At 25.0% G+C, this 25,537-nt stretch overlaps 1 protein-coding gene across 1 annotated transcript; it reads right to left on the bottom strand.

The window, feature by feature from the left end:
* Positions 1-4,755: 4,755 nt before the first annotated feature.
* Positions 4,756-18,675, bottom strand: LOC145833512 (MORN repeat-containing protein 1-like). The gene is made up of 11 exons (XM_082940683.1): positions 18,519-18,675; positions 15,414-15,540; positions 13,801-13,974; positions 12,128-12,249; positions 10,030-10,218; positions 9,741-9,876; positions 9,199-9,279; positions 8,807-8,955; positions 7,318-7,535; positions 6,793-6,880; positions 4,756-4,880 (listed from the first exon to the last, which is right to left on the bottom strand). The coding sequence occupies exons 1-11, from the start codon at positions 18,673-18,675 to the stop codon at positions 4,756-4,758; spliced, it is 1,566 nt and encodes a 521-aa protein (XP_082796809.1).
* Positions 18,676-25,537: the final 6,862 nt, after the last annotated feature.

Below are 25,537 nucleotides of genomic sequence, written 5' to 3'. Positions count from 1 at the left end.
GACTACGACGAAGCAATCAAAATAGTTTCTTGGTTTTGGACGGATGCTTTTGTTCACAAGTCAATGCGAGAAGACGAAAATAAAGCAAAAGTTCTCGCGAAATACTACGTTGATTCCTACCTTTACAACGGGTTAAGCATTGCCGTTTTCGACAAGCGCAATGGTAAACTCGCCGGTCTCGCAATGAGCACGCTTTACAACTTTGGCGAAGAAAGGAGAGACGAGACTCCGGAAGAGCACACGTTTCGCAGTCTTCAGCTGGCAACAGAAAGTGAGTACTTTAAAAGCAAAAGTCGTGAGGACGGGAAATTTTTGGAGTACATTTTCGGGGTCACTTACCCCGAGTACGCCAAGAACAACATCGCCACCGAAGTCACGGCGATTTTGGAGGACTGTGCCAGGTCACATGGGTGTTCCGAAATGGGCGGCATTTGTTCTTCGGAGTACACGTACAAGCTGTGTCTTCATCTGGGGCACGAGTGTAAGAAAAAGATCAAAGTTTCTGACTTTTACAAAACGAAATCTAACCTGGACCTCGACCCGAACCACGAGTGTTTTTATTGGGTGTCTAAATCTTTGAAGAATAATAAATTGTAGATTTACCAGCCACTGACCTTTTTTGCTTTTAAAAAAAGCTTTTGATTAAGTTTTACAGCGTATTATTACAATGTAGTTTTTGAAAATTTTATAAAAAGGTTATAAATAACAACATGTAGTTCTGTTTTACTTATTATTACATCAATAAAATAAAGCTTCATGTTAAAACCTATTCAGAAATTGAACAAAGAATAAAAAGTTTTCTGTTTTGAAATTTTAATTTTTAAACAAAAAAATATTAAAAATAAAGTTTTTAAGTCGGCTTTATAGTTTTTTTTAATACTACGAAAAGAAAGTCATTACTTGTAGTATAAGTTTAGTTTCATAATAAATTTTTATAAACTAAAATAAAGAGCTTGTTAAATTGCAACCATCCTGTTTTTAAATTAGTCTAATTTATGCCTTAATTAATATACATGATGTATTAGTAAATTTTATATGATATAAACAGTAAATTAAACACTAGATAAAGCACATGGAACTTTAAATTACAAATTAAGTTGACATATATTTCAAAGCTAAATATCTAAAAACTTTTTAATTGCTAATTCAATAAGTTTACTTCTATATTTGAATATTTTTTCTAAAGTTTAGGACCAATTAATGGTGTTATTTCAAAAAAACTTCATTTCAATTGCCTAAAATTAGTGGTTGATTATACATAATTTGAATTAAAGTTGTATATTGTATTTTTAGCAAACACAAAAGTACTTACATAAAAAGATTATAGTTGTTTAACGAACTATTTGTTACAATGCAAATTCAATTTGTTTTGTTGGTAATTTTTATTATATCAATTGCTTTGTTAAAAATGTTTTAAATTTAAATGGAAAAACATTGTAAAATTAAACTGTATTTTTGTATAACAAATTTAAAACAAGGTCTGTATAGATATACTCTTTTTTTTGTTTGTGATTAAAATTAAAAATAAGGTTAGTTGTTTAAGGTGCATTGGCTTAAAAAATAGACCAGGTTTTCTCAAACTTTTTTTCAAAAGGCCCCCTTTAAAGGAATTGAAAAAGCTATGGCCTCTCTGACAAGATTACTTAGAAAAAATACTACTAATAACACTTAAGACCTTTTTTTTTCTTTTCACCAGCAACTCTAGAATATCTAGTGTGAGCTTTGAAACTACCATTAAAAGCACCTATGACCTTTTTTTTCAAATTATGACCTTTTTCAAACAATGAAAGTTTTTCAAATGAATTAATTATCATCTTTGAGAAAACTTGTAGTTTCATACTTAGTATTTTATTATTGTTCTTATTTTATGTTTATATATGTTATTATTATTACTACCATTTTTTTTTTGTTATTACTATTGTTATTATTTTTATTATTATCATTACTACCATTGTTGTTATTATTATCACTATTTTTATTATTTATATTCAGTAGTTAGAATGCAATAATAGGTAATAACGTAATAAAAACTATTTATTCAAAGTTTAGTTTAAATTTGATTAATTTAAAAGACTAGAATATCGGGCGGCACTAATATCATAGATTTTATCTGATATATCACTATTTTTAGTTAAATTTATGGCAAAAGATTACTTTCAGTGTAGCTTGTTCGTATTTGTTAGATTAATTATTTTTGAGATTCATCAAGAGTTAAAATAATCATTTCTTCTACATTTTACTTTATTAAAATTTTATCGTAATATTTTTGGACTTATTTAAATTTTTGTGCATAATATACCTTTTTTTAAGATACTCGACGCCAGATATGTCATAATTCCAATAATAAAACGTTTTGAATACTGAATGTACATGTGTCTAGTTTATATAAGCAAAAAACTAAAATATAGACTAAAAATAATTGCGTAGCAACTACTACTGAATACTGACAACTACGCCGTGCAACCTTTTCATTCAAAAGTCAAACAGTCGTTTAGAAAAACTACTTCAGTGTAGAATTTAAGTTAAAAAAAACAAACGTTAAATAAATTTTCAGTCTAAAGTTATGACGAGGAGGTAGCAAATAGTAAAATGGATAATTAACTGGTGAATGGGAGATATCTAGAATTAAAGCAGTTGTTTTTAAATTTTGCTGAGAGACTGATTACAAAAATTTGTTTTAGAGATCCTTTTTTAATTAACCAAGTTCAGCTATGATTGAGTCGTTGCAGAAAATTTTAACCTTCAATTTTGTATTAGCACATAACTTATCATTTAAAATTTGCTAAACTATCATCTATTAGCCAAAACTTTGTCGCTTAAGATTACAATTTATACATTTTTACTAAAATTTTAGTTATAATGTTGCCCATAATTTTCCTGGAGTTTTTGGAAGCTAGTGATTTGATTCTGATTGACGTCATTTATTTGCAAGTATTTTAATTAACGTACTTTATAACATATTTAGAACTAAAATAAAATTTAAACGCCTGAAACAACTTATTAAGGTAGAAAGATAACTTAATTATAATGAACACAAAAACTAATACAAGCAAGCAAGTTTAAGATTAGTTTCGTAATTAAAAAGCTGTACAAAACTAGCATGTTACAGAGCTCTAATTACTAAAAACAATTTGTAAAACTGACCACCGTATCCTATTTAGCAGTTGACGCAAACGAACTCAATCCGACTTTGCATAAAACATACAATAAATATAACAACAAACACTATTTATTTAATAAAAATTACAGTGTTTCGGCTTACAGTAAATATCAAGGACAAGAAAAATCATATGACATAGTATAACTAGCAAAAAAAATCTTTTAAATAAAACTTGTTTTTAAATAGTTTTAAAACTTTTAATAAGCTTTTTATTAAAAAGATGCTTCTTTAAAGGATGTTACATGAAAATTAAATCACCGACATTTCAAGTTCTTAAGTTGATTCTAAGGCTTTTTATATCAGAAAACAACTTCAAATTCAGAATTATATAAACTGAATCAGTACGTCTAACTATTAAGATCGTGAATGCAAGAAAATTTTAAAAAGTATTAAACAACAATAAATTCTAAGTTATATAAAAAATTATAATTTATTAAGTTTGAATCTTTTGTTTAGCCTTAGCTAGACAAAATTAAAAACTCAAAAAAAAAACGTATTAGAAAGTCTCATTAACGATTGATGGATTTTTCAAGTTAACTTTATTTTCATGTTATCTTGAATACCGAGTTAAATAATATAGTTCTGTAAAAACAATGAAAAAAAAATTTGAAAATGCATTAAGAAAAATGTTTTATTTCAATAATGAGTTAATGTTAACTATTTCTTGATATTATTACTTTTTTATAGTAATTTACAATGACTCAATAAGGCTAAAATAATTTTGTCAAAGTAATTTTTCAATTGGTTTTCATTTGATTACCGAGTGTTTTATAAAAAGTAAATTACCTCGAAAAATGTTGAAAAAAAAATTAACTTGAAAAACGAATAAATTGTTTCATCTTAATTTTTTGATAAATTTAACGTATTCTTATTATAAGTTCCATTTAGAAATTACTTTGAAATAACTAATGACTCACCTAACAGCATTTAAAAAACGAAAAAACAGTATTCATAGTTCAAATTTTTCCAGCCAAAGTACAAAGTTTTTTAAATTAATAATTTGTATAAATTTTAAGAACACTTTCTTCTTTTTTTGAAGTGTCTCTTTTTAGTTTATAAATTTGTACTTTTTCTAGTGTTTTTAGATTTAAAGTTTCAATTTAACATTTTCTTACTATTTTAGATTCGAAGTAAAAAAAAACTTGCTTACTAAAATTTATTGTTGTGTTACTTTAACAGCATAAGTATTCTAACAAACACAGTGGTAGAGTTAAACAGAAAAATATAAACTGTCAACAAATTAACAAGCTTTTATACAGCATTTTAAAAATTGCAAAATGGATAAACAACACAAAAACATAAGACGGAAATATTAGTTGTCTTTATAACATGTACATTCATTTAATGTTTAAAATTTTGTTTGACAAATCAATACTGCCAGAAATAAAAACAAAAAGTAAAATTGTATATCTGTTCAATAATAAAAACTTATGTTACAAAATTACATTAATATATGAGTTAACCTAAGTAAAACAAGTAATAGAAAAATAAAATACAAAAAAAAACTAAACTAAATCTTAAATAAAACTATAATTTGATTAGAATCATTGTAGTAAGATGTCTTTATTAAAAAAAAAATACATTCAACAAAATAGTCACACGGAGTCGTTTATTTTAGGTATATCAGGTTGTTTCAGGTGTATTTGCAGGTAGATTGGAGGCAATACTTTATCTAAAAAAGGAGGATTTGTTACTTCCTTTATCACCAACACAAATTCACCTGTAATGAGTATTTATTTAAAAATAAAATACCAAAATTTAAACTAGTATACAAATTATTATACAAATAATAAGTTAAGTACTTTTATTCACGTCACTATCGTCCAGTTTCAAATATCACTTGTTTTTATTAACAAATTTGCTGACAAAATAAAGTCATAATATAATGGTTCCTTCATAAAATGCTCTTAGCTTTAGCGATTAAGTACTGGCATAAAAAAATGTTTAATATTTGTTTTACATGCTTCGTTATTACACTTTGATTAACAGTTTCAATCAGTTTAGTAGAATTTGTTTATAAGGATTTTTTAAATTCATAGAGCTTAATTTGTTCATGTGTAAATGAAAATATTTTAAGGCGGAAAAAAATTCTCAGTGTGGAAACAACATTAATGTTACAACACTAAGAGTTATTTTTATACAGAAGAAATCAAAACACTTTTAACTTCAAAAAAACATACTAAGAAGTTTTTTTTTTGTAATTTTGAAGCTTTATGCGTGTAACTTTAACCTACTTTTTTTATGTAAGTAAATAACTGATCACAACTTATGATAATTGTTACAAAACCTAATGAAAAGCTTGTTAGTTATTTTTACAAGATAAACTTATTGTACCTACACAAATTAAATTCTGTCAGTAATAAATGTTAAATTTACAATGAATAGCTTGTTTATAAATAAGTCATAACTCAAGTACAGGAAAAGTTATAATTTATTTATCTTAAAAAATACTGCCATAGTTTTTATCTTTACTTAAAACAAAAAATCAAGGAACTAAAATTAAACAGGTCTAACTAAACTAGTTTAAAAAATAAAGCTAAAAGCAAACAATATCCTATTTCTCTGTAGCTACTAAGACTTGAAAAACAAGTACTACTAGCTTAATGTTAAAACAAAAAACACCGTTCAAATCCATCTACTACAATTAAAACAAAAAACACCTACGAGCTCTGATAAATTAAAAAAAAAGTAAACTAGTCAATACAATTTAAACCTCGTCTCGAAATTCTGTTAACAAATTTGTCAATTTTTAATTTAATATGCTCGTAATCATCTTCTACTTCTTTCAATTCAACGGCAATCTGTTTTGTTCTTGAATTTCGCCGGTTGCTTTTGTTTATTGAATTCCTCTTATCTGCTGTCTTTTTAGCTGTGAAAAAATAAACAGGCTGCGAAATACAAAACAAAAACTATTACTTTTGCTAAATATATTAGAAAACTAACATTTTCAAAACAGAAAGCTATTGGCTTTTTTCCATTGCTAAGTGTATAATAAAAACTAATTTAATCAGTTTTTAAGTACATTTGTAATCAGCTTTTTTAAATAAAAACTGTAAACTAAAAATATCATTAAAAAAATTATAGTATCTAACAACTTATTTATCTAACTCTGCCGTCTATTTAACTTTGTTTAAATAAATTATATTTTAACAATAGAAACTGCATATTGTGATACTGAAATTTTTAATCTTGCCAAGCTATTAGTAAAACTAACTTCTTGTTATTTTTAACTACATAACTAGTTTTTTTAGATGATAAAATCTAAATTGAAAAGTTGTAGAACAAAAACCTAGTTTCTGATATATAGCTTCAATACGGTAAAAATTTTAAATAAAAAATAACAAGAACGTGTTATCAAACAAACAAAAACAAATTTTATCTTTGTTCAACAATAATCAACTGTTTTCAAAATCTAAAAAACTTATCCCCTTTTTTTCATACTGTTACTAGCTGTAATTAAACTGTTCTTTTTATACACTTTATCTGTTTAAAATGTCTTAAACAATTTAATTTAATACAAGTAATATACGACTATTAAATTGTATTATATGTTTTTTTTTGTATGAAATTTTTTATTAACATCAAACTAGTTTTTTGAGGTTTATTTAGATATCAATTTATAAATATCTAACTTTTATGAGATTTATTTGTTTTCTTGTTTGTATTTGTCACACTCTCATACTCCTCTAGCGGAGCATCCAGTTCTTTTTCAATTTTTTCCTACAAATCAATTTTGTTACATGAAAATGTTTCAAATATGCTTAAATCAAAAATTTTGGTAATTGAAAAGTTAAATTTTAACATGTAACACTTATTCAAGTACATAAAATAAAACAATAAACGTATTATGATGACCTTGATATATAAATTTAGTAATTTTGAAATTAAATTATTTAGAACTTTTTATAAAGTCCACAAAACACTAAAATAAATAAAAGAATTGATCCACAATATGAAGAAAAAACTAATAAGCAAAAAACAACAATTAATTGCTCAAACTAAAAGTTTTTCGAACAGTTATAATCAGCCATATTAAACTTTACAACAATAATAGAGCTTTATTCAAAACAAACTTTCAGTATGTTTTCAAAACGCAAACTTGATCTACGGAAGTCTCAATATTTCACAAAAAACAAAAATATCATAAAAAAATAAACATCAACTTGGTCAAATGAGGTGAGAACATCTTCGAACGCCTCTGACGGTTTCAACAAGTACAAATTGTCGAAGTTGAAACTTCCGTTCAAATCAGAAGTTTGCAGCCGGCACGGTTGGAAATTTTTGATGAAGTCTTCAACTTTGCGGCGCGCCTCCATCGATTGGGGATCTTCGCAATCTTCGTATGCAGCCTTTAGTGGAGAAGCTTCCGTTTTGTCTGGTGTTTTGTGGTTATTGTTCGTTTTTTATGTGTTACAGACTTTAAAAAGTATTTTTTACAACACCGTGAAAACTGATTATTATGTTTTAATCGAGAAATTTGAAAGAATTAAGGTTTTACTGTTTTTATCATTTTATAAGCTTACTTCGGTACATGTATTACCTAAAGCAAAGACCTTATGAATAATCTTATAAAACGGTTTATAAAGTTTTATTCTATTTTATTAAATATTTTATAATTTAAAGTCTATAGTTGTTCATTGCATGTGTTATAGATATAAAAAAAACTTATTAAAAGTGTTTAGAAAAACTATATACTACATTTTAAACAAACAAATTTTAATTCTTTTGTAGTTTATGCTTTATTAAATATTAAAAAAAAAAAAACTTTTAGCTGTTTTTTGTGTCAAAATAACTTATCAACAATTAAAAGTAAACTATATTTCATCACAACTGCTAGTGTTTAAAATTTTCTGTAATTTAGTTTTGTTTATTATTTTGTAGGCTTATTTTACATGTTTTTACATCCAGTAAAACCTTATTAACTTTCTTATATAAACGTCTATAAAGTTTAATTCTATTTTATTGCAGATTTCACAATCTAAAGGTTATATTTATTATTTATACGTGTTATAACAAAAGAACAACATTTATATAATAAATAGAAGCTGCATTAGAATATCAACAAGTTTTGATATTTGGAACAGTTCTAAGAAGCTTGAATATATAATTCTAATAGTAGGAAAAGCTTACTGGTAATTTGACGATATCTCATAAGCAAAGACCTATCAGAAAAAGAGAGAAATAATTATTTATCAGACCCTAAGAGGACTAAAAAATAAGAGTGATGTCTTTCCAAAACATATTCTTTTTTTTACATTTAAACAGTTTTGATTCACCCATAGCTTTCTTAGATATTATGAAGCTAAAATCTAATTGGCCACATTTATCATTGTCTTTGTTTTGAGTTCAAAACATGTGAGTACGCCACGCATGAGCAGTTTCAGTTGCAAGCACAATTTGTTATTATTTTTTACCAGCAGGGATTAATAGACCAGTAGTGAAAATAATCAAGATGCTTTAAGCCGGAAAGTTAAAACTTTTAACAAAAACTGCTTTTCAAAAAAAAAGCTTCTAACCACTTACTTCATGTGTCACCACTTCAGACATGACACAATTTATCTAAAATGCATTAGTTACCACACGCGTTAAATTGTTGTAATAATCAAGTAAAAAACTATTCGCATGCCCGACGAAACTTTCACTCACCAATGTTCGAGCTGGACTTTTTGAGAAAGTTCTCGTTTTTAACGGACAGCAAATCCTTGTTCGAGTCCGCCTGTTTCATGAAAGCGCTGTCATCGTCAGAAGCTTGAGTCAGTTTGGAATTTTCCTCGTACACTTCATTGCACTTTTTACTGTTTGTAGTTTGAAGAGCATTTGTGAGTCATTTGTATAGATAAATTTTTAGTCCAATGACCCCAAAAGCGATAGCACGCGAACAAAAATAATGTTGCAATCCTTTTTTGTCTAAATGGCAAACAACTTAAACTAAACCAATTTATGAAAGAATTGTTAAAAATTAGGGCATTTCCAAGTTTTTGAAAAAATCACATAACAGTAATGTATGATATACAAATAAACCGTTATCTAAAACTAACTTGAGTTTTGCAACGTGAACAAAATCTTCAATTAAATCTTCTGGTATTTCAGTCAAGGGGTACTCCTTAACACTGTAACCGCTATAAAAAAAATAAAAATTAAAAAACCAACTTTTTAAATCAGTGCTGTTCAATGTTTGAAATTTCAGCATTATAACTATAACAAAAATAATACTTTTTGAACTTTTTAACTAAAATAAAACTATTAAGCATTGCATACTAAAGTGAAATATATCACAAATGCAGATTGTACAACATAAAATTGAGGTTAATTTTTTATGAACTAAATTTTGTGTCTAGTACGATTCAATACATATTTCTGATTGTTTTTGAAAAACTTATCATTGTTATACAAACATTTGTAGATTCGCACAAACACAAATTATAAACTATTTTTATCAACATCAAGCTTAACTTCAAGTTTTAAACATATTAAGGGCATGGAGTAAATTACTTTTTCATATGTTGATCTTATTTTAAAGATGTTTAAATTATCTAGTTTTTTTATAATTTTGACAATGGTGTCACAGTTGCAAACTAACAAGGGAGTGGGAATGAAATCATTGTTTCTATCGTGAACTTCGATCATTTCCAATAAAGACGACTTGTTGAAAGATTTGACCTGGTTGAAGCCGCTTCTGTGGCCGGCAAAAACCTGAAATTTCCTTCCTGATTCACCTGAAGTTTAATAATAATAATAATAGATACACTAATAAACACCTTATTTAGTAGATTAAAATTCAAATAAACATTACATTTACGTACCAAGTCTACCTGAGCTAAAAAACCTGAAATATAGAATGTTTTTTTTTAGTAAAACTAACAACCAACCAATCATAGTGTCGCCATTCTCGTCAACCAGCTGCAAATTTAACGAAAAAAATTCCCCTTGTTCAACGACCAGCCGCTCGTCTTCAATTAGGGGACTTCCCAACAGTTTTACGCGAACAGCTCGATTTAACGCCACCCCGTTTCCCCACAACCCCGAATATGACACCCCACTCACGTGGTTCAGTGTTCCTGTTGAAAAATTTTAGTTAAAAACATCAGAATCAATAACTAGCTGAATAAAATTTTTGTGAAAATAGTTTTTTGATAGTTTTTGTTGAACTAGTAAACATAATAAGTGGAATTAAAATGACTGAAAACTTTTTCGAACCTTAAAATTAGATAGTTAGATAGTTTTGGTATTTTTTGTTAAAAATGCAGAAATAAAATACTTGTATGTACTTAAAATTTTTGAAATTAAATAGTTTGAGAAGTATACAACTATATAAAACAACCTTAAATTAAATATGTTGCAGTTATAATGTTTGAACCTTAAAAATATACAAGTTTTGAATGGACAGTTTCGTTTTAAGGAATGACTTTAAAACTTTGAACACCAATCGTTTGAAAGTCTTATTAAAAAAAGCTTCAACAAATAATGACATCGCAGATAGTTTTTATTAGTTGCTGTTTTGGCAACAGCCTAATTAAAAGATAAAACTCAAGTTCTATTTCAAGTTTGTACTTATTTATCTATTTTATTTGTAAACTAGCCTATAAAACTTTATATTATTGTAAGAAAAGTCAAACGAGTTTAAGTATTTTATTTTGAGAACAGCCTGTTATAAAAAAAAATTTTAATAAATATTTTGTTGATACAAAAGAACAAATATAAATAAAGTATAAAATAAACAAACATTTATAAAATAATTAATTGAAAGCTTAACACAAAAGTTTTAAATTTATAACAAAAGTTATGTTACTTAAACATTCTACTTAAATTTGTTATCTACCGGATCCAGATATTTTCTAAAGACCGATTTTGTTGATACAAAAGAACAAATATAATTAAAGTTTAAACAAGTACAAACGTTTATAAAATTGAAATATAAATATAAATAATTGAAAGGTACCCAGCCTGATCCAGATTAAATTAATTAAAAAATCTTTCATTTCTTAACGATCATTACACTTTAAATATATTTTTAATCGTATACTACATATCTTTAACTTAGTTCTAGCTAAAAATTAAATGTAAATAAGACAAATAATTCCTGGTTTATTAGTTTAAAATTCAATAAAATCTGTCATAAATAGGGGTGAACATATTAATAGCATTTATGTATATTTTTAATTATAAACTTTTTTATTAAACAAAGAAAAAAATGCTTAAATAAAAACTACGTATGGTGTAAACTGTAAACTAAACTGTGGTACTAATCTAATGGTTTTACAGTTATAATTAAGTGTTTGAAGTTTTTAAACTCTGTGTAATATCATAAGTTTACTAAAATAAAGCAGCCTGCTTAGTCGTTTTCTAAAAAATAGCTTTTATGTATAAAACCGACTTGAAAACTTTATTAACCATATTATAAACATTAAAATTTTTAGAAAAAGGTAAACTTATTTGTGAATAAAAAAAATTAATAGTATAGAAAACTAACAAAAACTGGTGTTTCATAACAGGAAGAAAATATCAACCAAAATAATTTTACTAATCTCAAATATGCCATATGAAAACATATGCCAATGAAGTTTAAGTAGAAAGCTTACCTCTGAATTTTTATCTAACGTTTTTGTAACTTCTATAGGAATGAGAAAATATTAACAAACCTATAATAGTTGCTTATGCTTTATTTTATAATCTTGATCTAATATATAATATATAATATTTTTCAATATAGTGTAATTTTTTTAAATACAAGTTTTATTTGAAGTTTCAAAAAGCTATTGACTCTTTACCTTTTCAATTAATTGGGTTTAGTTTCGAGCCAGATAAATTTTAATAACTTAAAGGTAGATTACTCACTTACCAGTAACAAGAAAAAAACTTATCTATTAGGAATTTAGGATTTATTACTAGCATTTAGTTATTATGGCTCTTTAAAAGTTAACATAAAACCTTAGAATAAAAAATTTAAACAAATTTTCAACAAATAACCTTCCCCATTAAACTTGTCGTTTTTCCATTGACCAGTGTATATGCTTCCATCAGAAAAATAATATTCACCATGACCTTGTCTCTGACCTTTCACCCATTCACCTTCGTACTTGCTACCATCACTATAAAATAATAGTAGCTATTCAGTATTATTAGTAATATTAAGGGTTAAAATTATGTATGATTAGTAGTGTACAGGGTTGCCACTGCTTTTTGAGAAATTTCTTCCAGGTTTTCATTTTTTGGGTCTATTTTTAGTTTAGGTTAAAACTGTGTTAAGTAGTATAACAACATTGAAAAGATACTGTAAAGCTATTTTAAATGTGTTTAAAAAGTTTGATGAAGACTAACAACTTTATATAATAGATTTTTTGTGACAAATCAAAACTTTTCTACTTAGCATGTAAAAATGGGTAGGTGCCAGAAAAGCACAGCGTCACTTTAGCACAGAGTGACACTTTAGCACGGAGTGTGACTTTAACACGGGGTGACACTTTAGCACGAAGTGACATTTTTGCACGTAAAATTTTTAAATTATTTGAAATTTTTATTTAACTAATATTTAACTATCTTAAATAATTAACTTAACAAACAATTATGAAAATTAATTCTAACACTTTTAAAAATATCGCCCTAAAAAATTTATAAATAAAGTTTTTACTATGGGCTTAAAATGAGTTAAGAAAGTTTTTGATCTTTATATTTCTCACTTTTTATTTAAAACTTACGCTTAAAGTTTAGTCTTATTAAAATTAGTTAAACCATTTAAAAAAGTTTTGATAACCTTAGAGCTTATATTTATTACTAGCTTTATTAAAATAATTTTATGTTGAAAACTTTAAAGTAAAAGTATCAATTATTTCATCTAATATTAAATAGTAAAACAAGTTAATAAAGTTTTTAAATTTACTTTTGTCTTAGTTTTAAGTATAGCTTGAACTTGTAACTCATTTAAAGCTTGTTAAAATTTAGTTTACATGTTGCATAGCTCGCTTTTTAAATTTTTTAACAATACAGTACCTAATGTGATTTAAGCAAAGAAAAAAATGCAAAATAAATTCTGTTCTAAAATGACACTCCGTGATAAAGTGTCACTCCGTGCTAAAGTGACGCTGTGCTAAATTGACACTCTATGCTAAAGTGTCACCCGTGCTTTTCTGACTTGTTCCCTGTAAAAATTGTTTAAAATTCCAGGTTTTTTCTTTCAAAATTTCTCAAAATCTAGGTTTTTCAAGGTTCTTTAGTCTAAATTGTCAAGTTCTAGGTTTTTACAGGTTTTGTGGCAATCCTGAGTGTAGGTGTAATATATATTATAACAACTCAAGAAGCCTTGTAAGTTTATTATTTGAGTAACCAACAATTTCTGTGTAGGTTATAACTTGTGTAAAAGATATTCTTTATACTGACTAATTGTTCTAATAAACACACAAAAACCAGGAGATTGTAATTATTTCAATTTGCTATAGTTATATAAAAAAGGTAAACTTTTAAACTAAATCTTTAATTATATGAAAATAAACAGAGTAAGTTTTAAATTTAATACTTCTTATACGGTCATTTTGATAAAAACTTATTGCAAGTTATAAGAAATACAAATAAGCTAAACCAGCAACAAGTATTTCTTTAATTTATTGTTAAATATACAAATATTTTTATTTAGTATTAAAGTCAACCTATAAATTTGACAGCCATTGCCGTGACGCTTGTCTTTGTAGAAGAAGCCCTGATAAACTTTTCCCTTTGACTCAGTTAGAACGCCTTTTCCCTGTCTGTAGTTCCTGTGAAACAGTCCCTCATACTTGCTATTATCTTGGTAACACATAACACCTTCTCCATCCATTTCACCACTGAAATCATAAAGTTGCTGTGAATTTAGCTTTTTGGTCTGCGCCTTATAATAGGGACCTGTTGAGCTCAGAAAATTTGATTGCTTGTGTCTCAAAAGTTACTTTTGAATTTTGTTAAGCTGTAAATGTATATTTTGTCTAAATAAAAAACTACATAATATGATCAACATATAATATACAAGGTATGTATGATAACAAGTAAAAAAGCATAAGTTAGTGAATATAAAATTTTAATTAAAAGTTACCTATCTTCATTGATTAAACTTGATTTTGCACAAAGAAATACCTAGTTTAAGTTTCGAAATAACTGATCAAATATTTATAAAAAAAAAGTTGTAGAAAACAATTAAAATTTCTCACTACTATTTCTTTTTTGATTTTTGGTAAACATATTTTAATTGGCTTTTGATTTTAGAATTTCCAAAATTGCTGCCTACAGTATGTTTTTGATATTTCAAAGAACATTTCCTAAAAAGTTAAGATAACTTGTTTCAAAAACCTAAGATACCACAGGCTTCTGATAGTTTTTAATATTTCAGGAAAATCAATCATGAAAACCTATTCTATATATGTATCTATTGGAAACTTTATATTTATCTGAATATGTCCTTAAATATTATTGAAAACTTTGTATTGCAAAAAAGTAAATTTAAGTATATGCTTTAAGTTTTTTGAAAAAGCCAATGTTAATTATTTGTAAAATAAATATTTTAAATGTTCTATGGCATTAATGTAAAACTTTAAAATCAAACATTAAAAATTTATTGAAGTGTAAAGTTTGTAAAAGTTATTTAATAAAAACATATTATACAGTATCCTTCTTTTACTACACTGACATATGTTTCTGTGTGTTAAACGAGTCAACACACTTCAACTGAGCTATGAATTTGAAGGAAGTACTTTGAAGTAATTTGAAGGAAATTCATAGCTCAGTTGAAGTGTGTTGACTCGTTTAACTTACAGAAACATATGTGAGTGTAATAAAAGAAGGATACTGTATAATTTGTTATTATTACATAGTTCAGTGAACTTGTTTCGCTAGGATCTTTTCTTAACAAATGATTAAATTTATATTTTGAATAATTTTATATTAAAATAAATTTTATATATTTTACTTATAATTTTTTAAATAAATAATCGTATAAATATCTGAACGTTTTTAAAATATCTTTAAAACGTTAAGTCAAACAACTAAACAAAAACATTTTATTTGTGCATGTTATAAGTTTTTTAACCATCATTAAAAAAATTCATTTAGATATGTCTTGAAATACGTTATAATTTAATATGATTAATATTTAATACTTATATATTTAAAACATCAAATTCGTTAAATTAAATTTTAAAATTATTGTTAACACAATTGCATACTCTAAACTAAAATTACGCTTTTAAGCACTTTAAATATTAATCAATGAGTTACAAGAAAATAACAGTACCATACAAAGTTTCCAGTGTAGCAGTTGTCATTTCTGCTGAACTTTTTGAAACCATGTCCAGTTATCTCTCCATTTACAAACTGGCCTTCATAATAAGATCCATCTGCCATCATTAACTTGCCATACCCTGTTTATTTTATTTGTTATATAAACAAATTTTTTAATCAAAAGCGTATGTTTTATGAGTAAATATATGTTAGCGACAAATAGAGCAAAACTATATTTAATAGACAAGAAATTAACACTTATAAACTTTCAATCTGACATGTTTCAATGGTTTACAAACAAAAAGTCTAATAAAATTTTATAGGTACATCTCTCAATCATCATATATAAAAGGAAGAAAGGAATGCAAACTAAATATAATACTTAATAAAACAATAGAAACAAGCTTATTAAGTTAAAATAAATACTTAACTTTATTTTTAAATTAAGCTTGTTACAGAACAATACAAATATGTTCATATATTAATGCAAAAGCTTTTACTCTATCAATAACTATATAAGCTATTATTTAAAGGCAAGGTTGCTTGATTATGCACAAACTTTAAATAGTCTTGCTTTGGTGCTGAGTTAAAAGAATAAACAACTTATGTTAAAAGAAGGAAGTTTTTTGACTTATATCATATGAAAACTTTGTCAAACTACATTATAAAACACTAAAAAATTCTACAAATTAAATTCAATAGTAAAACTTATATCTTTAAATTCAATCGAATTTAAACAAAAGATCAATTGTGTGTAAAGTAAATAAAAATACTGTGTACAATTTCTTATTCAGTTATCAAGTTTAGACTTATTTTTTAACTAATTATTGCACTTTGATTTTAAAAAACATAAAATTTAGTTTAATGTAAAAAATTAAGCTGCAATAAACAAAAATAGTAGTGAAGTTTGTAGCATAGTACAAAATTAGTTAAAAAATACTTAAACCACTTTCTAGCTCACAATCAAAAGGAGAAATGGTTCTTATAACCATAGACTAAAAAAATCAGTTAGGCACTAATAAACATATAATTTATTCATCATACTGACAAACAAAAACAGAACTTCCTGACATGGTTTTACAACATAAAAAATTAAAGACACAAGAAACTTATAATAAAATTTATTTGACCACATTATCATTGCTTTTTGTATACTACTTAATAATGAAAAAGATACTTTGATATTCTAAACTTTATATCAATTTATTTAAATTACTACTTAACACCAACTATTTTGTAGAGATAAAAAGTGCTTAAGATTAACTTTAATTCTTTGTGTTAATGATTTTATTAGCACATATTAAAAGGACTATTTTATATAAACTTTTGTTTTCTAGACTAGACTAGACTACAGTTCAGTGTTTTGATGAAAATACTAGTTTAACTTTAAACTGCAACAGCTGATTAATAGTTTTTTTTGTGACACTGATGATTCAATTAAATTATTGACGTACTTTCAAAATGTTTCTAGTGAAAATTAAAATAGTAATTAAAACTTTTATGACTATTTTTGATTTTTATTGTTGAAATTCTAATCTTGTGAGTGTTTGACAAATGACATGCCACCAAGGGTTTTGCAATTTTGAATTAAAAAAGACAACTTACTTTGTTGTTGGTTTTCAGATTTTTAAGTATTAATTATCAAAATAACAGGATGATGTTAGTTGAAATTTTAAATGCATATTTTGAAGAAGAAAGTGTGAGTACTGATGTGTTTAAAGATAAATGTTATATAGACAGTTTTTTAAAAACTTGTGCATTTTAAAAAATTATCACATTTTTTACCTATCTATACACCTATATATTTTAAACTTTAATTTTTTTGGTTAAAACTACAAAGATTAACTAAAATTATCTAATTGAATTTTTTTTTCAACAAATTGTTGAAATTTTTAAACACAATCATTCTAATTATTTTATTTTTTTAAAAACCAAACTTTTGAAAACTGTATTTATATCACTTTTACATTCTCTTTATAATAAAAGATATATTTTAAAGATTCAGTTATACAGATAATGTAGCTTACTCTTAATAAATTTTGAGTATATATATTGGTTATCTTCCATTTTAGGAACGCATATTTTACTTATAAAATTGTTTTTTTTCAGAAATACTTTTTGACATTATATTCAATTTTTAATACTAGCAGGGCTACATTATCTTTTATTTTTGGGTCACATATTTTAAATAAAGATTAATAACTAAAATTTAATATTTAGAAAAAAAAACAAAAAAAAAGCTACCAACCAAAGGGTTAGGGGTAACAGTGATAGAAAAAAAAATAAAAAAATAACAAATAAAAATTATTAATAAAAAAAAAATAATAATTAAAAAAAAAAGAAGCTACGGACCAAGAGTATGGGTTAGGGGTAACAGTGATAGTGAAAATAAAAAAATAAATACAAATAATAACAAAGAAAAAAAAATATTAAGAAAATAGTAATAATAAGTTACTGTTCAAGGGTAAGGGTTAGGGGTAACTGTGATAATAAAAAAACTAATAAAAAAGTTAGATTAATTATAAAAATAAAAATCAAAACTAACTTTGATAATAATTGTAAACAAAAAATTGAACATAATGTCAAAAAGTACCTCTGAAAATAACTAATTTAAAAAGTAAAATACATGTTCCTAAACTGGAAGATAACCTATATATTTATATATGTTTATTTGATTATATAAAAACAATAGGTCTAAACAACGACCATTTCGTAAATGAGGTATATTACCTAATATACTCATGAGTAAAGCTAAAGTTAGTTTTAATTATTTTAATTTTATATTTATATATAAATATTCAAAAATATAAATTAAAGCATTTGTTAATAAAAATCCTAGCAAAACAAGTTCACTGCAATATATAATAATAACGAATTACATTTAAATATATAAATATAAAATTAACATACTTACTATCTAAGAAATATAACTTATATCCTGGACATGACATTAAACTGTATCCTGGTTTATGACTTGATAACCAAAAGGTTTTTTTTACACTAGGTTCTTGAATCAAATTTTTGAGCTTTTTTTTCCGTTAAATAAAAACTATATATGCTATATCCTGCTATCAAAAAACTTAGTTACAAATTGTAGAAAACATAAACATCAAGTTACCATGTTTAACTCCATTTTTCCACTCTCCTTCATATCTAAAGAAAGAGTTTGCATATGTGTAGATTCCATAACCATGTCGTTTTTGGTCAACTAAATCACCAACATATTTTATATTTCTTCCTCCAATATCAGAATATGATGAAGCTGTACTAGCCATTGTTCAATAAATGTTTGTTTCTGTTGCTAGTAAAAAAGCTTTTTACACTAAAAGTAACAAAGAGTAATAAAGTTTCAAACTAGGGAAATTATAATAATTATTAATTTTCAAAGCCTTACTAAAACGAGCTTAACTTAACTCGATTAGCACTTTTTGAAATTTTAAAAAATGTCTAAACTTTAGATCCATTTATTTTACTCATCTTCAAAGCTAACTAAGATTTTATTTTAGATTTTCGAGAACGATCCTTTGTCTTTAATTAAAAAAAATTTAATGTATTGGGGTTTGAACTTTTGAGTGGGCCCCTTAGAACAGTTTTTTTAAAGAATTTTTACTTAACGAATGTGTCAGCTAAAAAAAAATTGTTTTTTAATATTCTTACTTTGCTGTGTTGTCAAGGGTGGGTGTTTTTTTTTTCAAATTTCTATTTTTTTAATAGTTTATACAAACTTGCCCGACGGTAAGATTCATAAACTTTCAATTTTCTAACAGTCACTAACACTATAGCAATAAAAAAAAACCAACTTATTTTAAACACTTAATTATGAATATTTTAAATTGTTAAAGCTTTTTTTTATCTAAACTGTTTATATGTAAGACATGACCCATGTACGTTTTACTAAATTGTCATTATTTGAACATGGAATCCCTCATATTTCTTTGTTCAGTTTACTTATATATATACTTTTAATTAGATTATTTAAAATTACTTATTTAAGGTTTGTCTTAAAAAAAATTTTTTTGAGTACTACTACGTTATTAAACACTTGTTTAAGATAATAAAAAACTTAAAACTTAAAAAATATGTTTGATAAAAATTGAATAAGTTAAACTTTAATATAAAAAGCAAACACAAGTTTAGATAAGTAAAAACAGTTGTTAGGATATATAGCTTAATATTTGAACAGGATTATTATATACTACTTATAATTAAATATGTACTTATTACTTTACAAAATAAATAATATCTAGAAGTAGAAGTATTGTTTATCTAGCATATTTTAACAAACCTAAAAACTGAAAGTATTGGTATCAATTAAACTTTAATAGTTTGAATATCTTTTATAGTTATGTCTAAAGCTGTTGATCTCAGCTCATTAAGTTTAACTTATTTAATAGAATGCTAGCTTTTATAGGATATCTATATCAGAAAATTTCCAATCAAAGTTATACATTAGTTACACTAAACAAATATTTTAATTTAAAAGAATTAAAACAACTTGAAAATTAAGTTATAAATACTATCATACTTTTGAAAAAAAATAATCTGCTTTTAAATTCAAGATTTTTGTCGAAATAGTTTATCATACACAGTACTGTTATATTAATTAGTTTTAACCAAGTATTGATGCTTAAAATTTCAATCACTGAAATGATAAAGAGAAGCTTCTAACTTACTAATTTGTATAATTTAATGTATTTAAAAACAAAAAATGTTTCAAAACATAAATTTAGTATGAGAGCACTTAATCTAAAACCAGATAGTATTAAAGATAAGGTCCTAGAGATATTTTTATTTTGTAATAAGTAGTTTTTGCTTTTCCTTGAATACTATTTCAAACGGCTTTAACATTTACAATACTTAATTTAGAGCTTAATTGCAAAGTTTGAGCTAATTTTATTGACTTAAAGCAAAATTGTTACGTTTTTTTAGTTTTTAATGAAGCAGTAACAAATCTTTTCAAACGTATTGTTCAAAGTATTGTACATTTCCTAAAAGTTTTTTGTCTTAAATTTAAAAAACTGACACTTTCATTTAAGTTAATGATACACTTTAAGTTTAGAAAAACATCATTTCTTTTATTTGATTTTGTACATCTAAATATAATTATTTTTTGACAGAGAGGCCAAGTACGTATCGTTTATTTTCAAGGACTTTGTGTTTAGAGTATGAAAATTAATTAAATTTAAAATTATTTTTTATTTCTTTTTTTTTTGCCATAGACATAGCTTATAGTACAAAAATTAAGTAAACCAAATATTAGCTAAATACATTAATATATACAAAGTTAATATTAATTTGTAAGTACTTGCTTTGTTTTATATATAGTTTATTGAACGAACGACAAAAAATACGCTTAAAATATTTGATCCTAGGACTTGGTGCACGAAGAACCTTTTGGTTATCGAAGTCGCACACCACGGATACCTTTTTACGTCTTGTCCAGGACTATGAAAGGGCTGGTACAGGATTATGACAAGCGTTTTAATCTGTTAATCCTTCAAAGTTTATGCTTGCTTTAGTATGTACTATAAACATACAATTTTTTTATAAGTTGCTTTTCAACTGTCACTCTAAAATCAGATTAAAAAAAATAAAACATCATAGTAAAATACATTTGTTTATACTAAGACAGACAACTTAATTTAATATTTCGAATGACACGACTTTTTCTCAATAAATCAAGCAACCAAGCTATAGATAATTTTGTATAAATAAGTTTTTTTAAGAATTTATATAATAAAAAACTAATCATGACAATATTTTTTCTGTATCCATAATGTCTCTAAGGAAAATAGAAATTTTTTAACTCGTATTGTACAATAAATTACATTCTATTAATTTAGGTTTATGCATTCTTATTGTATACTACATCGTGTTTTTTAGTAAAGATAAAAAGTAAGAGACTAATGTAAACATCTACAACTAGAGTTCAGCCAAACAATCGATGCGTCTTTTTAAGCATATATAAAAAATTCAAGTATCGAAAAATAATTGTACAGAGAATCTATAATATTCAAAACAAGTTTGTGTTATTTTAGAACATATATGTTTAAGTGATTACTTAAGTAAGTTTTTTAAGTAAAAATTGGTAATTAATTCAATTTTAAATTACTCATAAAACTGCTATTCTAACGAAAACTCACTACTCGTTTAAAATAAAATGATTATGATAATAAAACAAAAATCACAACAATATAAATAGAAACTATAACTTAAAAATTTTAAAGAAACCGAATTTGACCAAAATAAAATGTACATTAAGCTTAGAGTTCCTACGTCCAGGAGATGCGCTATCAATAAACTTTGTAACAATTATACACATAAGTTTATGAAGGCAAAAGTTAGCGGACAACGCACTATTTTGGTTTTACCTTTCTTTAATTTACACAATTCCTTAAATACGATTTTCTTTTAACAAAGCCGCAAATTACAAACTTTAAGAAATCATAACCTTACTTTTTATGGCTAATTCCAATACTTTAATAGTCAATAATGTTGGGAAGAGAAATTAACTTTCCTAAAGTACCTAAATAAAAGTATCTAATAAAACATTTGTTTGAAGCTGTTAAGTATGTTTAGCTTTTAAACTACGTAAGTGTAAATGTTTCCAACTTATAAAAGATTATTGTTTTTATGTAACTCCTAAATTTAAGTTTAGTGAACTGTTGTTTAAGTAACTAATTTAAATATGTTTTGCTATTTAATTAAATATAAAAGTTAATATTTTAATTCATAAAAAATTTTTAGCAAGACTAAAAAAACAAGCTACTGTTTTAGACATGCTTTTTTAAAACGTCTAAGTTAATGTTAATTCATTGTTTAATATTTTCGGCGTGAAAATTTTATTTAAACTAGACAATTTTTTTCATGTTTTTTTAATCATAAAAGATGTTAATTTAAACTAAAATTTTGTTTTTTAAGTTTGTAAGTTTTATTATTCGTTTTTAAGAAATAAGTATATATCTAGTCGTGAAATTTTCGGATGTAATCAACACTGTGCTTTACTTCTGTATTTTATTATTCACCTACATTTTTGTTAATGTTCTCTTATTGTTTAGGTTTAATTTCACTAAATATGATAAATCAGATATTTCATTAATACTTAGATAATTGTTTCATTTTTAAGAAACATTAAAGTTAAAGATTAAAAAATAAATTAAATTTTGAACAAAGCGTGTTTATATTAAAAAGTGCAAAGTTTACTTGTGTTTATGCTAACAGAAGAGTGAAATAAAAATAAAGTACATTTTTATAACATTGGCAATTTAGAAATAACTTTTAAAGAAATTTAATAATAAAGTTTGAGCAATAAAATCGAACAGTTTCCAAAACACCTAAAAAAATCTTTATACTGTAGAACAATTCTTTTAACTTTATTAATTCATATAATTTGTTATAAAACAATATTTAACATAGTACAACGAAAGTTCAAATACCAATAAACTTTTAATTTTTATTGGGTTTAAGTTAAGAACTTAAGAACTTTTTTGGTTACTCTTAAAATAATTAGCAAGTTACAAGAGTTATTTTTTTTAACATACTTTTTTCTCTTTAACAGCATCGAGAAATAAGTTATGCAATTCAGTTTATCAAAAATTTCTTATTTATCAAAAAAGTTTATTTTATTACAAACACTTGTTCATCGAATAGAAATACTCGTAATCCGGGTTCAAGTCGTTCAGCTTAGGCGCTAATTTTCCATCGTAAAACTCAGAACATTTAATTTTATTCGCAACTTCACACCCGAACTGAAGATATATACAGTGAGTGTAAAACGAAGAACAAATTCCTCTTCTTTCAGTGCAATCGTGAAATCTGGCTACGTCATCCAGCTTTGCTACCACTTCAGTGAGACTCTTTTCAAAACATACTCAGAATGCACTACTCCGAATTATAGACAAAAATGAAACACCAGAAATACGTATATATTGCCATATTTCAAATGCACAGATATAGCTACCATAATTTTATCAAAATATCTTAAAAACCACTCAGACAGTAAGCATAGTATTCATAAAAGTACATAAAAAAGTATGCTAATATTGTTTTTGGTGGTGTAAATTAGACCAATTGTATATTTCTAAAACAATAAAAAAAAATTATCTTTTAAGGTTAAATTTTTACTTTCAGTGCCCTATAAAAGTTGTTTTTTATACAAAACATTTTAAAACAACTAATATTTTTTTACTAAATGGCTGTAAACTTACCATTTGTAATTTATTTATTTTGTATACTTTCTTCCTTCGAAGTTCAACAAGTAGATTAATTTTATAGTTTAACCATCGCACTCAAGCATTTCAAGTAAAAACTTTACAAATATGAAATTTTAGCATACTTTTATTTGAAAGTAAATTATTAAAGTGTTGCAAGTCATAAGACAATGCAGCAAACATGTTTTAAAATGTTAGCTAAAGGAACCAATTTAATAAATCATTCATTTCCTTTGATAAAAAAAAGTTTTACATGTATATAAACATTTTTTAAGAAATATATCTTAAAAGTCGATAAAAATACTTAAAACTAAAGTCTATCAAAAACTCTTTCATATATAGAAGTAATTTTCCTGTTAAAATATTACAAGCATTCTAGTTTTTGCGTGTATCTATTATATACTATTATTTAATTGAAAACACTTTTAATGTGAATTTTTTTGTTATTTTCGCAACATACGGCACGCCAAAAAATATTATCAGGTCCGCAACTTCGTTTTTATTTACAAACCATACACAACACGGTATAAATTTTAATTTAATTAGTAAGAAATTTATTTTGAGAATGTAATATTAGTAAATAAACGACTTTTTTTTTAACTCGAAAATTTTAGGACATGTCAATACAACGACTTGCAAAATTTTATAAAATAAACAATTATTGTTTTTGAACAATAAAACTCTCAAAATATTTGGTCCTGGGACCTGGTGCACGAAGAACCTTTCGATTATAGAGTCGCACGACACTTGGATGCCTTTTAACGTCATGTCGAGGATTCTTAAAGTATTGATGATTAACACATCTGGTCCGTCGACTAGTTAAGTCGACAATTAGCTTGAATTATTAATTCTCTTGCAAGCTTCGTGTATAATACTAAGTATATTCCATAAAAAATTCTACTAATGTATGTAATAAGAAATTAATAAAGTGTAAAAAAATTGGCTAAAAACAGCAAAAAAACATCTTTGACTTTTATTTCATACTCTTAGATAAGGGTTTTCTATTCTACTAAATTGTCTTTAATTTATCTTTTTACTTTCTTGTTTATATACATTTTTTCCTCTTCTGCAAAAATAACCCTTTGTGCAAAGTGTCTTTGAGCATAATTGACCCATTCCCCGAATTAACAGTACACCCAATGATGGTTGTCAGTTTATAAAGATTTAACTAAAACATAAAACTAAGGCTTTTCATTAAAAAACTAATTTTGACGATTTGACTTAATAATTAATTCTACAAGTTTATATTTAAAACCTAAATAAACAACTTTCATAATAAATAATATATCTTTAAAAACTATGTCAACTTACTAAATAATTCAGTTGTTTTATGTACTGAAACTTTTTTTTTTGCATTCTAAAAAAAAGAAGAAAAACAAGTTACTGACCAAGGGTAAGGGGTAACAGTGTTAAAAAAATAATGATAAAAAATAACTAAAAAAAATTATTATCAAAAAAAACAAGAAAAATAAATAATAAACGTAAATTAAAAAAAAAAATATCGAACGAGGTTTAGAGGTAACAGTGATAGTAAAAATATAAAAATAATAACTAATGAAGATTACTAATGAAATTTAGAAAACAAACTTCTTACTATTACAAAAATTCATTATTTGTAAGAATTTTAAACAAATAACTTTTTTTTTTAAGTTTAAAATTTGTATTAAAAAAGTTACCTGGTTTTCTTTAAAAACACACCGAAGTTTTCAAAAGTAAATAAAAGTAAGTTTAATTAAATTAAAATACATTCATTAATAACCATTAAATTAAAAAAAATGTTAAAAACTATTTTTCTTATAAAACTTTTATAAGTTGTTTTCAATATTTTTTAAAATATGTAATTTTATAAACATTTTAAATAATAATTCAAAATTGCTTGAAATAAAATGAAACTATGTTAAATTAAATAGAATATTAAATTCTCCTA

The sequence above is a fragment of the Thalia democratica genome, chromosome 4, assembly GCF_965202585.1.
Source record: "Thalia democratica chromosome 4, ktThaDemo2.hap1.1, whole genome shotgun sequence".
NCBI classification, from domain to species: Eukaryota; Metazoa; Chordata; class Thaliacea; order Salpida; family Salpidae; genus Thalia; species Thalia democratica.
The sequence above is the reverse complement of the archived record's forward strand: the minus strand, read 5'-3'. Positions and strand labels throughout refer to the sequence as shown.

Bases quoted from the DNA above. Each gene is read 5' to 3' on its own strand.
- LOC145833512 (XM_082940683.1), bottom strand. From the start codon at position 18,675: ATGGCTAGTACAGCTTCATCATATTCTGATATTGGAGGAAGAAATATA. The intron at 7,536-8,806 runs GTGAGTGAAAGT...ACAAAACACCAG, and splicing joins AAAGTCCAGCTCGAACATTG to ACAAAACGGAAGCTTCTCCA. The intron at 4,881-6,792 runs GTTAGATATTTA...TACTCATTACAG, and splicing joins AACAAATAAATCTCATAAAA to GTGAATTTGTGTTGGTGATA.